The sequence below is a fragment of the Orcinus orca genome, chromosome 4 (genome assembly GCF_937001465.1).
Source record: "Orcinus orca chromosome 4, mOrcOrc1.1, whole genome shotgun sequence".
NCBI lineage: Eukaryota > Metazoa > Chordata > Mammalia > Artiodactyla > Delphinidae > Orcinus > Orcinus orca.
In genome coordinates this window covers 80,340,395-80,352,729 of record NC_064562.1, presented here as the reverse complement: position 1 = coordinate 80,352,729, position 12,335 = coordinate 80,340,395, and the positions used below count along the sequence as shown (strand labels likewise).

At 40.5% G+C, this 12,335-nt stretch overlaps 1 protein-coding gene across 6 annotated transcripts in view; it reads right to left on the bottom strand.

Moving 5' to 3' along the window:
- KDR (kinase insert domain receptor) overlaps nt 1-12,335 on the bottom strand; it is a 98,987-nt gene that overhangs the window by 47,899 nt on the left and 38,753 nt on the right. For 3 of the 6 annotated variants that reach the window (XM_004268263.4, XM_033425407.2, XM_049709137.1), the window contains exons 28-30: nt 10,504-10,603; nt 9,917-10,002; nt 6,588-8,170 (exon numbers count right to left, since the gene is read on the bottom strand). In XM_004268263.4, the coding sequence (XP_004268311.1) occupies nt 7,948-8,170; nt 9,917-10,002; nt 10,504-10,603 (409 nt within the window). In that variant the 3' untranslated portion in view covers nt 6,588-7,947. Of the gene's footprint in view, nt 1-838; nt 945-6,587; nt 8,407-9,916; nt 10,003-10,503; nt 10,604-12,335 lie in introns of those variants that run through there. The other 3 variants (XR_007477021.1, XR_004482529.2, XM_033425408.2) reach the window with 2 other exon arrangements.

Here is a 12,335-nt window from a genome sequence, read left to right as displayed (position 1 = left end):
GTTTTTTTTTTTTGCTCTGGCTGGTACCTAGGAAACCAAGCTAAAATGCCAAAAATCAATTTGCTGAGAGCCAATTGGCTAAAATTCTATTTACCCAATGACCGATTTTATCATTGCATTCCACAGATATTGAGTACCTACTACTGTCCAGACACTGTTCTAGACACTAGAGATAAAGTAGTGAACAAAATAGACAGAAATTCTTGTCTTGATGAAGCTAACATTCTTAGTATAATGGAATTGCTCCAGCCACTTTTGAGTTCTTATTGCTTTGAATGTCATTTCAATAATGCCTCAAATGGCATATGAGACTTCATCTTGCATTTCCAGCAGCAGTTAGTAAGAAAAAGTCAGCATTTCATATCATTTTGATTAGTCTGGATCCCTTGACAGAATTTATATATCAATGGCAAATATATAATACAATTTTATGCTGAAATTGATGAGTTTGAATGACTCATTGAAAATGATTAAATGTATTAATGGGAAATGTAAGCCTATGTCCATCAATTTTTGAAGAATTGAACTTCCCATAAAATTCTGTTTTGAAGACAGAGTGAAAACCAGTCCATTACAACTTCACAGAAATCTTCACTACAAATGGCTGTAAACTTTATAGATAATTCTTGAAAGTTGGTGTTTATTGACAAGTTTAATTTGATGAGCTCATCATTGGGCAAACCGGTCATCTGACAAACTGATTTTTAGCACATTGGTCATTGTCTAGCTGCTTTTGGCAAACTGATACTTGTTAACCAATTTAAAGTTATTGCTAAGCCATGGTGCCCATCCCAAAATTTGTGCAGAAAAACTGAATTAAGTTATTTGAGTCACTGACCAGTGAGCTTTTACTGAATCCTGACTCTATCACACTGCAATCTTCCCAGGCGCTTGTCATCCAGCAATTTGTTCTTCATGCTGAGTCCTTATGCCAGTCTTCAAACCTAGGGAACCAGGGACAGCAGAAAGTACCATTGGAGACCTCCAACCGGTTTGTCAATGGTAAGTTAATTAACAATCTTTGAGAACTATCATTCAACAAGCTATAAACCTAACTTCCCTATCCCCAGCAGCATAAGAAAATAGCTACCTTTATTGAATACTTTCCACTTATCAGGTAGTATGGTGGCTATTTTACATACATATCTCATTTAATTCTTATCCAGCTAAGGAAAAGAAGACTCAAAGAGGTTAAGTAACTTGCTCAAGACCATACAGCTAGTAAGTAACACACTTTCTTCCCTCTGGAAATCAGATGTTTATTGTAACACTAAACTTTTACATTTAGTCAAAGTGGATTTAGCTTGTAGATAAAGCTGCCTGAAAGATGGAAATATTTAAGCCAACATATATTAACTAAGACAATTAAAGGTACCAGGTCACCTTCATATGTATCTTTTTTTTGGTTGGTTGATTTATCAGATGAGTCAGCTCACTGCCTTCCATCAGGAGAGAGGATCCCATTCTGGTTCCCATCCCAAATAGGAACATGTCCCCAAGGTATAAGTAGACTGGATTCAATCCCGGCATAACCTTGCTTACCGGGGCTTCAAATTTTAACTGCCAGTCTTCACTTGGAACCTGGTGATAACAGCACCTAACACGAGGGCCCATTACAAGGATTTAATGAGGTAAAATGTGAGGAGTTCATAGCTCAGTGCCTGGCATATGGCAGCCGATCAACAATCAAGGTTATTTCTCTGTCCTTCAGGCTACTCAGGTCTGAGTGACTGCAGAGCTACTTGAAATGTCTATCACCATGAAACAGAGAAACATAATGAAAGTTGAATCCATGATATATATCTATCTAAAAATTCTATTACCATGACTACACTTGTTCTAATATATATGTCATCCAAAATTAATACTTATTGGTACTTCTTTTTAAAGTGAACATTACTAAGTAATTCTGTAAGATTGGACTCAGGAATAGTTTCTGGCATGACATCCCCTTGTCTTGTTCATCAGTCAGAGAAGGAATAAGCTCTCCTGCAGTGCAAAAGACTACAAGAATGAAAGCTGGGCAGAACACTGAAATTTACTGATGAATGAGGTTGATAAAGGAAGAATGAGGATCTTTTTTTTCTCTTCATGACAGGTCCTCAAGGCAATTTGCCAACCATATTAGACAGGAGCAGGGGGAAAAGGCACAGCAATAGATCATGATCTATTCGTGGTGATTGAACTAAAAGAAAATTCTGTTTCTATTGACTTCAAGTATATGCTGCTTAAAAGATTCTCAAGGTGGTTTATACAGGAGTACACTTTGATTTGTAAAACAGATGTATTCATGAAGTGTTGCATGCTACTCGACAATATTTTGAAATACCCAAGGGGAAGTCATTATACACTTAGAACAATCCCTACTGAAGAATTCCTAGTAAAACTAATGGCAATGGTGGAATTTATTCTTTCCGTACTTTGGATTTTCATCCACTGGAAAAGTTTAAAATGTAGAACAGTAGCATAAAGGTCAAACAATGTTACTTATGACAAAACAAAAGATTCCTTCTATGTTGCCATAAATGCCTGCCAACATGGAATTCTTCTGGGTGCATTAACAGAATCTCCTCTTGCTTTACAAGTGAAATGCAAATTCTTCAAGGTGAGGTGAACCAGACCAAGAAAAGCCTTTCCTCAGCCTTCTGTCAGAAGGCTTCTTATCTGGTTTTTCCCATGAGCATCCTGACTCTGAAGTCAGGTTAAGCGTGGAATCTATACCTAGAAGGGTTCTTGAACTCAGATCTTTATTCAAAAATGACTGAATGAAGAATGACCAATAATTAGAACTATGCTCAATTTGTTAAAGGGGTACCATAAGGATATGTAGAGAGTTCTGGAATAAGATGGGAGTTCCTCCTCTCTAGGGTTCTGCCGATAACCTGTAACCCAAGCAGCCAAGAAAACGGTTTTGACCACTGTCTGCTAAGGTGCCTGGCACATAGTAAATGCCTAACAAACATTTGTAGAAACCATCAGTGAGGATCCCTTTATGTCTCCTACATAAAAGGAGGAGATTGCCACCCAATCTACAGTGTGATGCCTACATCTTGCTCTAGGGTCCCGATTAATTCAATTAGTTAATATTAATAAACTCTTTTCAAAAGAGTGTCTGGCACAATGTAGCATTTTTAAAGTACAGTTAAATATAAACAAACAAATAAATATGACTTGCTTAAAGTTTAGTATTAAGGGCTGAACCTTTGGTACCTGATTCCTCTGGAGGGCCTTGCTTTTCCCCACTATGTGCTGCAGGATTCCTGTCTGCCAGTTTTCTTGTTACCTTGGGGGATGAATGTGGAATGTTGTTGCTCACTATGTCACCAGCCTGAATTCTCTACTTTGCGTCTGGGTTTTCATTTCCATTTCTGTTCTCTCTGTGGCAATGAACGGAATGTTTTCAATCCCCTTTATCAGGATAAGACATTCAGCTTAAAGAGATTCCATGCAAAGCACCAGGCTCCCATGAAACCTCTCCCCATAACAATGGTTCAGAGGGCTCTTGATGAGTCATTTCTTACCCCATATCCTGTGAAGTACACACGGGATCAGAGTCAGCCACTGAGAGTATCCTTCACACCGAAGAACTCAACCCACTTTGCTGGACTTATTCCACACTCTCTGCCCCCCACAAACGTCACTCCCTGAAGAAGGGAGAGGACAGAGAGCAAAGAATGGAATACAACTGGAGCGAAGGACCGCTTTCTTATTCCCTGCCCTTTTTCTATTCCAGTGTATCTAAAAGTCGAGAGCTTCTAGCAATTAAAGTATAGTATGGGGGTATGCTGTCACCAGTTACTGGTAAGTACACTGATCATAGGTTCTAAAGTACTCGGAATAAACAAAAGGTGAGACTAATGTAAAAAAATCAAACCATATGTTTTCATTCTTTTATTTTTAAACCAAAAGCTATGAGTGAAACTATTGAATGTAATGTTGTTCTACAGGTATCAAGTCACATAAAGGTCATATGCTGTGTTGTAAAGAAAATAAAATCTAAGATACAGTTTGATGTCTTCTCATTAACATTCACTCGTCACGTATCTGTCATAGTTTACTGCAATCCTTGTCTTATCAACAGTCTTCCTTAGAATACTTTTTTCCTAACTCAGAGCTCTTATCTCTGAGTCAGACCTCAGCTGAGCCTGGTATGTTCTACCACTTTAGCTCCAGAACTTCAGGCCAACTTACATTTCTCTCTGAGTTGCTCCTCCCAGATTCTTGTAATTCTCTCCATTCTGATCAAAACTAGAACAAATGACTTTATTTTACCTTTTTAACCTCTATTACCTGGGAGCATTCTGTAACTTTCCCCCTCCAAAATCAGATTTAATATTGGTTTCACAACGACTGCCCAGATTTCCACTTATGTCTAAACCCTTACATGGGAGAGACTCATGCAGAAATGCAATTTTATAAAAACAGATTGGAACCCCCTTTGATCTGTGCTCACTCCTTACCTGAAAGCATGGACATGACATGCCTACTATCCCTAAGGGACAAGGGCACACAAATGTGGAAAGATTTATATCAAGAGCTACTCACTGAAAGGCTTAAGCTTTCTGGCTTTGCCTACATTTTACCATGTGGGTGATGAATATCTGAGTGAGAGGTAGAAAGAAAGACATACTAGGGGAGACAGGAAAATGGGTTAACTGCAAAGTTGTGGATTTGAGATTTTTACTTTTCTTCTTTCATTGAGACAGACATTGATAGGAATAGTTAGTCCAGGGGTAATGAACTTAAACTTCCCACCACTCTCCTCTCTCCTGTGATGTGGTTGAGGAGAAAGGCTGCTGGGGGGAGGGTTCACAGGAGAGGAAGTTTAGTGGAAAGAGAGAAACAGAAGGAAAAGGGACAAAGGGGTTTGAGAAGAGGGAGAAGGACAAAGCAAGCCAAGGGAGAGAATGAGAGAGGTCAGGAGCCAGGGGGAGACAGTTGGCCTCACCTAAAACACCAAATACCTTCAGTGAAAGCCTTGAAAATAAGACCGTGCAAGAAGCACTTTAAAAAGCTACAACGTTCTCTTCAATACAGGGGCAAATGAGGAGAGAAAAGGAGCTAAGAACAAGGGGTGTGGAAAACAGAAGAGAGAAGAAGGAGAGGGCCAAACCTCACCTCCTAATTATTCTGCCTGAGGTGCTGAAAGCATTTCTTTATGAAGTGTGAAGTTTCAAATGAATCCAATTTCCTGGCATTGGAAACAGTGCCAGGGGCCACTTATGAGAAACAAAATCTCTTTTTCCTAAAACGAAGGAAATTCCGTTTGTCTATGAGGTCTTCTCCATCTTGATTGAATAACCTAGACTCTTCTGCCATTCATTTACTGGACAACACTGTAACAATGGGAAAGACAAGACCAGGCGTGACCTACAGTTTAACATCTGTCAGGAGACCCTACTCCACTAACTCCAGCCAATGGCCCAATCTGTAAGTGCAGTGCCCAGGAACCACACACACCCAGAGACACCCTCTTTTCCATCATAAAGTTGTGCAGAATATCTCAGTGAGATGATAGGGTTTGAAAAATGGTACAGTGTGTATCACCCCAAGCACAGGGGAAAAGAGGTATATTTAATAAACAATGCTGCCATGATGGACAGCCGCTTGAAGAAAACAAAGCCAGGTCCTTACCTCACTCCATATACAAAAATAAATCCCAAATGGATTTAAATGTAATAAAAGAAGGAAGGCAATTTAGGATTTTGCATTATTTTAGAATTGGGAAGACCTTCATCAATATGATTAAAAAACCTAGAAGACATTAAAAAAAAATAGGCATATCTTTTGATTATATAAACGTTTCAAAATCTTGTATAAAAAAAATCCTACAAAGAAAGAGTAGGACCACACTTTGGTGCCAATGATCTTTGGATAATTCCACTCACTGAATTCAGGCAAAAGTAATCATTTAAAATGGCAATGTTGGATCTGAGGTTCTGACACTGCAAGGATAGAGTAAAGCATTATTGAAAACTATAGATACGTTCCATGCTTCCCTGCACTGCCAGGTCTGGCCACCTGTCTCGGGATCTCTCGCCCCATGATTTTCACGGTTGGCTGTTCTAACAGGCACAGGGGTTACTAGCGAGCCACAAATACTGTTGGAGTATTTATCAGGTATCTCTCAGTCCATGTTTTAAGAATCTCAGAAGTGCTTGGAATTTAACAAGAGTGCATGTGTGTGTGAATTATTTGTGTAACGAAGGAGGGGGAGAAGCACTTAAGCCAGAAATATTTACCCTCAAAACAGCTGTGATAGTATTATACCATTGTATTTTTTTTTTTTTACTAAGAATACATTTATTGGTTTAAAAAGTATATAAACATTTAATGAAGATATCCTTCATAAGAAGAATAAGGGAACAAGTGAAAATAAAAAAAAGCCATATGGAAATGATGTCTGATTCCCCCTCCTCCATTCTAGAAGTGAGAGAAATGATAGGTACAGTGATGCAACCTTGCGAAGGGATTACTTCAAGTTTTTCACTTTTTTTTTTTTAATAAAATGGCATCAATTGGTAAAAGCTTTATGACCTTTGTTATGCTACATAATACTGATACAAAATGTGATAGTACAAAGTTCATTATATATAATATAAGGTTTTAATATATTACATTTGTTTCTACATAAACAGACTATAAATATATGTGCCATAGCATGTTTTATAGTCATGGTTCCCAGCATCTCACACTATGGTACCAAATGAAAAATACATTTTCTTTTTTAAAAAGGAAAGAACAAGGGCAGAAACCAGTAGAAAGAGCTTTACATGTTAAAAGTCTAAGTAATACAATAGTTGTTATAACTTTGGCTACAAAGTAATTTTGAAATCTGGCTAATAATTACTCAGAGAGGGAACAAACCAGATCAGCTTTTACTAGGGTGTAGAGGCCAAATTACTAGAATACTGACTGGCTGGGAGGTCAGGAAAATACTGAAGGGAGGGGGAAGGCATGGAGAGGGGAGAAGGAACAAGAGAGTAATATTCTTCCTGAAGCTTTGACACCACAGCTTGATATTGAATCTACTGCATTCAGGCTCAGACGTATCACATCAGGACAGACATGTCGGTATTCATCCAGAAGAAACCAGAAGCTGGTTTACACAGTCAGAAATCTTCGACGCAACAGAGAGGCTGAGTGTCCTTTCTTTGTGGTGTCCTGAATAAAGGATCAGCCTGGGAGACAAGGAGCCAGAGCTGCATCATTTCCTTCCTGGGGCTTGGCCAGGAGACACGTAAGAGTCCGGAAGGAACTCTCATTAGGAGTCGGAAACAGCACAAGGAACTCTCATTTAGCCCAAATGGGAAGAGCACGCAACCTTCTAAAACCAGTCACCTCGTATGAAGCCTTTACGTTTCCTAACAGACCCTATGTCCACCTCCACCAGAGCCAACGCAATGCATGTGCAGGCTCCAGTGCATCCTCAAAGCAAGCCAGCATCTTCCTTTCCAGCAATCCATTCCCCACACATAAGACTTGGCTCAGGACCCATCTCCTAAACAAAGCTTCTTAGATGGACTCAGTCCTAAAGGTCTTTCCCATCTTCAGCACCTAAAGCACTTCCATTGCCTGGTTTATCTTCTAGTTTTACAGAGGTGTCAGCTCCCCCGGTACTGCTACTTCTTGGAGGATGAAGCCATTTCTTGAACTTCTTTTGCTGTAACCCCTGGGGTGACCCACATTAGGGGGCATCAGACATGCTTTTTAAATGAATTTTAAAAAGAATAAGGTCAACACCGGGAGAAGACACAAACACATTCTTGGGTCACAAGCATCTTCTCAGGAAATGCCTAGAGGACTGCCTCCCTGCAGTCCGAGGTCCTTGCTTTTGAAATGAAAATCAAATGTGGCTACTTTCTGGTGGTGGAAAGAACAACACTTGAAAATCTGAGCAGCACCTCTCATGTGATTTCTAGGACTGGGGGACGTGGGTGCCCCCTTTTAAACAGGAGGGGAGCTCAGTGTGATCCCAGTGTCAGGCTGGAGAATCTGAGCTGCACTGCCAACTTGCGGTCCAATCTCTACCAGCTTTAAAAGTTCCGCCTCCTCGCTGGAGTACACAGTGGTGTCCGTGTCATCGGAGTGATACCCCGACTGGTAGCCGCTCGTCTGGTTTGAGCCTTCAGATGCCACAGACTCCTTGCTTTTGCTGGGCATCATTCCACTGCAGAAGAGATGGCAACCAAATGAGTCGGCAGAGAGAAGGGAGTTCTTTTGCATCTTATCCTAACCCCGTTCCCAACCCCGTGTGGGCTGGCATCTTCCTGGAGACACCAGTCCCTCTCCCTCCCACTTGTTCATCAACATAGCAGCCTCACTCAGACAATGTCTATTTTCAGGTACTCGCGTGAATCTGGAGTTTCAGATAAGTCGTCTTATTCAGGTCCAAGTCTTTCAAGCCTGAGATGAGATAAAAGGCAGTTCTCCTGAGTTATGTGAAGGCTCCAACCAGTGGAACCTTTTTATGGCCTTGCAGATTGACAAGTTTGTATACAAGGATAGGAGCCAAAGGGACTCTTTCAGGATGTGGAGCGAAACTGGGATGCTCTGAAAGTCCACTAGTGCTTGCACCACACTGTCAAGTAAGGGATTACAAGGCCCGTGGGTGGTGTTAATAAAGTTCTTGTGCAACTTTCAACTTTAGTAAGTCAAAGCGTGTGTGTGTAATCAAGCCAGACATGTCAAAAAGTGCTTTTTACTCATCAAAACCACATTCTTTGGAAGGACGGTGGAATCGTGACAGACGGTAATCATGTCCAAGCTTAGAAAAAAAGCTTAAAAAGGCTTTCTGTAGCTTGGTGTAGGCTGTGTGGAGCTTAAGCCATTCTGAAGTGTGGGTTTTTTTGCCCCCTGAGTAGGTGTTTTACCAAGCTATTCATGTTAAAAACTGCAAAAAGAGGATTTTATTAACTCCGTGTTCATATATGGTTTAAAAGTGATTTCAAATGACTAGATATACATTTTTTCTTTCAATCCAACCTCAGTAAAATGAGCTTAGTGTCTCAGACAATGGCATGGTACCTATTCATGGCTGAACAAATATATTTGAATCAGTGAATGAAACATATGATCGGCTCTCACAGTCTCTCATCCTGGGCCTATGGCAGACAATGAAATGGCACAATGGCACATTTTAATGGGTTTTTTGTTTGTTTGTTTGTTTGCTTTACATGAGCATCACTCGGTACCAAGGGTGGTCCCATTTTATCCAACAGTTCGATTATAAGTAGATCAAAGTCTTCTCTATTCTCACCTAGAGTGAACCTGCTAGCAAATAAATAACTACTCTGAATCCCAATATTCTTATAAATACAGAATCTTATTTATTTGTTAAGTTAAAAGCAGGTATATCTGCTCAAAACAGCTACGAATTCCTACAGAATCACATGGAAGAAATATTCAAAACCAAATTCAGCATTTTCCCCACAATTAAGTACTTAATAATTCAGCCAAAAATATTTAAGTATCTTAAGCAAATAGATAATGGCTTCTTTATACATTACATTTCATTAAGACAGGTGTACCTGTTGCTGTTCAAGTTTGAAAATTCTTCAGAGTAGAGTGCACAAAGATTTTACCTATCTCCACAGTTTTAAGGATCACATCCAATGACCTCTTTTTTACTTAGCCAGTACCACACAAACCACTGACCATAGTAAATATGCTCAAAGATCCCCTAGTATTCATAAACTCTCATGAAAACTGACCAAATCCTCTTAGTTCAGATTCTTTTTTAGACTTGCCAGGTAATTAGTTTGATTTGTTTCCATTCTTTATTAGTTAGGTTGATGCAAATTTGCCCAACCCACGAAGACACAAAAAGGGAAAACTCTGCACCTACACTCTAAGTCCTAGGTTCCTTCCAAAAGTTCCTGTTGAAATTTGTCCTTCTATTTCGGCTGAGCCTTACCTAAAAGATGGGGCTAATTTGCTTCTGTCTTCCAAGGTTTTCAGCTCTTCGGATGCAAGAACCATACCACTGTCCGTCTGGTTGTCCTTTTTAAGAGACAATGAGATGGCACAGTTGATGGTGTACACTGAACAATTACTTAATTAAACTGATTTCCTAACCCATCTATCGGACAACATTCCCACGTTCTGCAGAGGCAGGTAAAGGTATCATAGCCAGAAACCGTGCAGGCTATAAAAGGAAGTAACTGCTTCCAAGAAATAGATGCAGGCCTGGAAGAAGAGAGAAATTTAGGAAGAAGAAGCCGAGGAGACCCGTTTCTATCCCTCTTTCACAATGATGCTATGTTCGCTTGAGGGGAATTGGGCATGAAGCTGGATTGTCTTGAACCTTAGACCGGGGGCTTTGCTTATGGAAAAACCAAGGGGGCCCAATAAGTTCCATTGCTGTAATGACCCCATCACACACACCCTCAAGGACAGCCTTATAATGAGGCTTCAAGTCTCTAATGCTTAGGTTAATATTTATCTAGCTAATGTTTCACCTTTGGTATTATTTCTAAGACTATTTTTAAAAGATGTGCTTACATCTGGGATTACTTTTACTTCTGGTTCTTCCAACGGGATATCTTCAAATGTTTTTACACTGACAGGCCGGCTCTTTCGCTTACTGTTCTGCAGATACTGACTGCAAAAGAACAAATATTTATGTTTTAGTGGTGGTATATTTGGCTGCAGATTCCACAAGTGATACCTAAGTTCATTATCTTTCAACCACAAGTTTAATAGCGACCTTCAAACATCCTTTGGAAAAAGAAAAACAAAACAAAAATCTTTCTCTGCTAGCACACACTGAAGGCTTAATTTCCTGTGAAAGTCCATTTAAAAGTATAATATAACTGAGGGGGCATAGATGAGCCCCTTTTCCTTTGAATCGTACTTCTGAGGTCCAGGGCTGGACTGAAGACAACAACAGCAGACTCAGTGGTCAGCTGCCTTCTGCTTGGCTTCCTGATTGCCTGTGATTCCTCCACTGAGCTCTCGGCATATTACTGAGTGTTTCACATCTTTCTGGCCATCTCCTAAGCAAGTTTTCTAGACAAGGCCCACAGAACAATCAGTCAATGAAAGATGGGCAGAGGAAACACCTGCAGATCTCACTGAATCTCACCCGGCTCCAGTAAAGGATGCTGAACCCAGCAAGGTCTGGAGACAATCTTCTTCTACATGTAATAGAGGTGTAATGGGTACAGGGGCAGGTGGGCTGAATCTCCTATTGTTAACCCACAGAGTTGGGGGTGTAGTTCGAGAGTCACAAGGTATTCTATCTATTTCAAAATCTACCACGAACTTCACAGACTTGGGAAAGTCACAAATATACTTCTGTGCCCCTATTGCTCCATCTTTAAAACGTACTGGAGAGAGCTTTCCTTTCCTCACTCACAAAGATACCTGGAGGATGAGTGAGGTGATCACTGGTGGTTGATAAGGGGGTCTTAGAAAGAATGATGCACCATCAACCAAAGCTTGTTTTCCTCCTTTGAATTCCAAAGGGTACACGTTTCTTTCAGGAGTCCAAAGGATAGGACTTGTCACATCACAACAACACATCACCTGTTCCCTAAGGGTGTTCCTTCCCTACTATGTGACTTTGGGTGAGTCTGATTTTCTGTTAAAACCAGCCCAAGTGGAGAGAAGGAAAGTCCTTTTCATGGGAAGGGACAGCAAATTCACTCTTCACTCTTATCCCAGCATACTTCCCACTTTAGACGGCCTTCTGGATATATTATATATATTCTGTGTGTTTTCTGTGATCAAGTGAAGAGAGGACTCATTTGGGCAAAGAAGGATAATGGAAACTAAATCTCCGTCCCCTGCCCCAGGAGGCTGGTTCCTCCTCTTACAAAGAAGAGAGAATGGGGTTCACCAATGACATCCTTACTCAGGAAACTCCACAGGAAAGAGGACATGACATAAAGGAGAGAGAAAAGCCTACTTCTCAAGTCCAGTCCCTAAAAGTGGTGGTTACCAAAAATTACTGGTACCATAGTCATTCATTCATTCATTCACTCATTCCGGAATCCTTTATTGAGACTCTCCCACGTGCCAGGCTCTGTGCTAAATGCTCCTCAACCACTGTCTCATGGCTTCTCCACAAACGGTACCTCTCTAGGTGGGTATCATTATCCCAACTTCAGATGAGGAACTAAGACACGGAAAGGTTAAGGAACTTGTCCAGAATCACATAACTGGAATATCTGGATTATTATCTTGAGGGCAATGAGCAGTCACTGAAGGATTCTAAGCATGAGATTGACAAAGTCAGATACGCCCTTTAGAAAGATGACTCTGGGTTGAGGAGGGTAAGACCAGAGGCCATGAGGCCAATCGGGAGGCTGTTCCAATTATCTAGGAGAAAG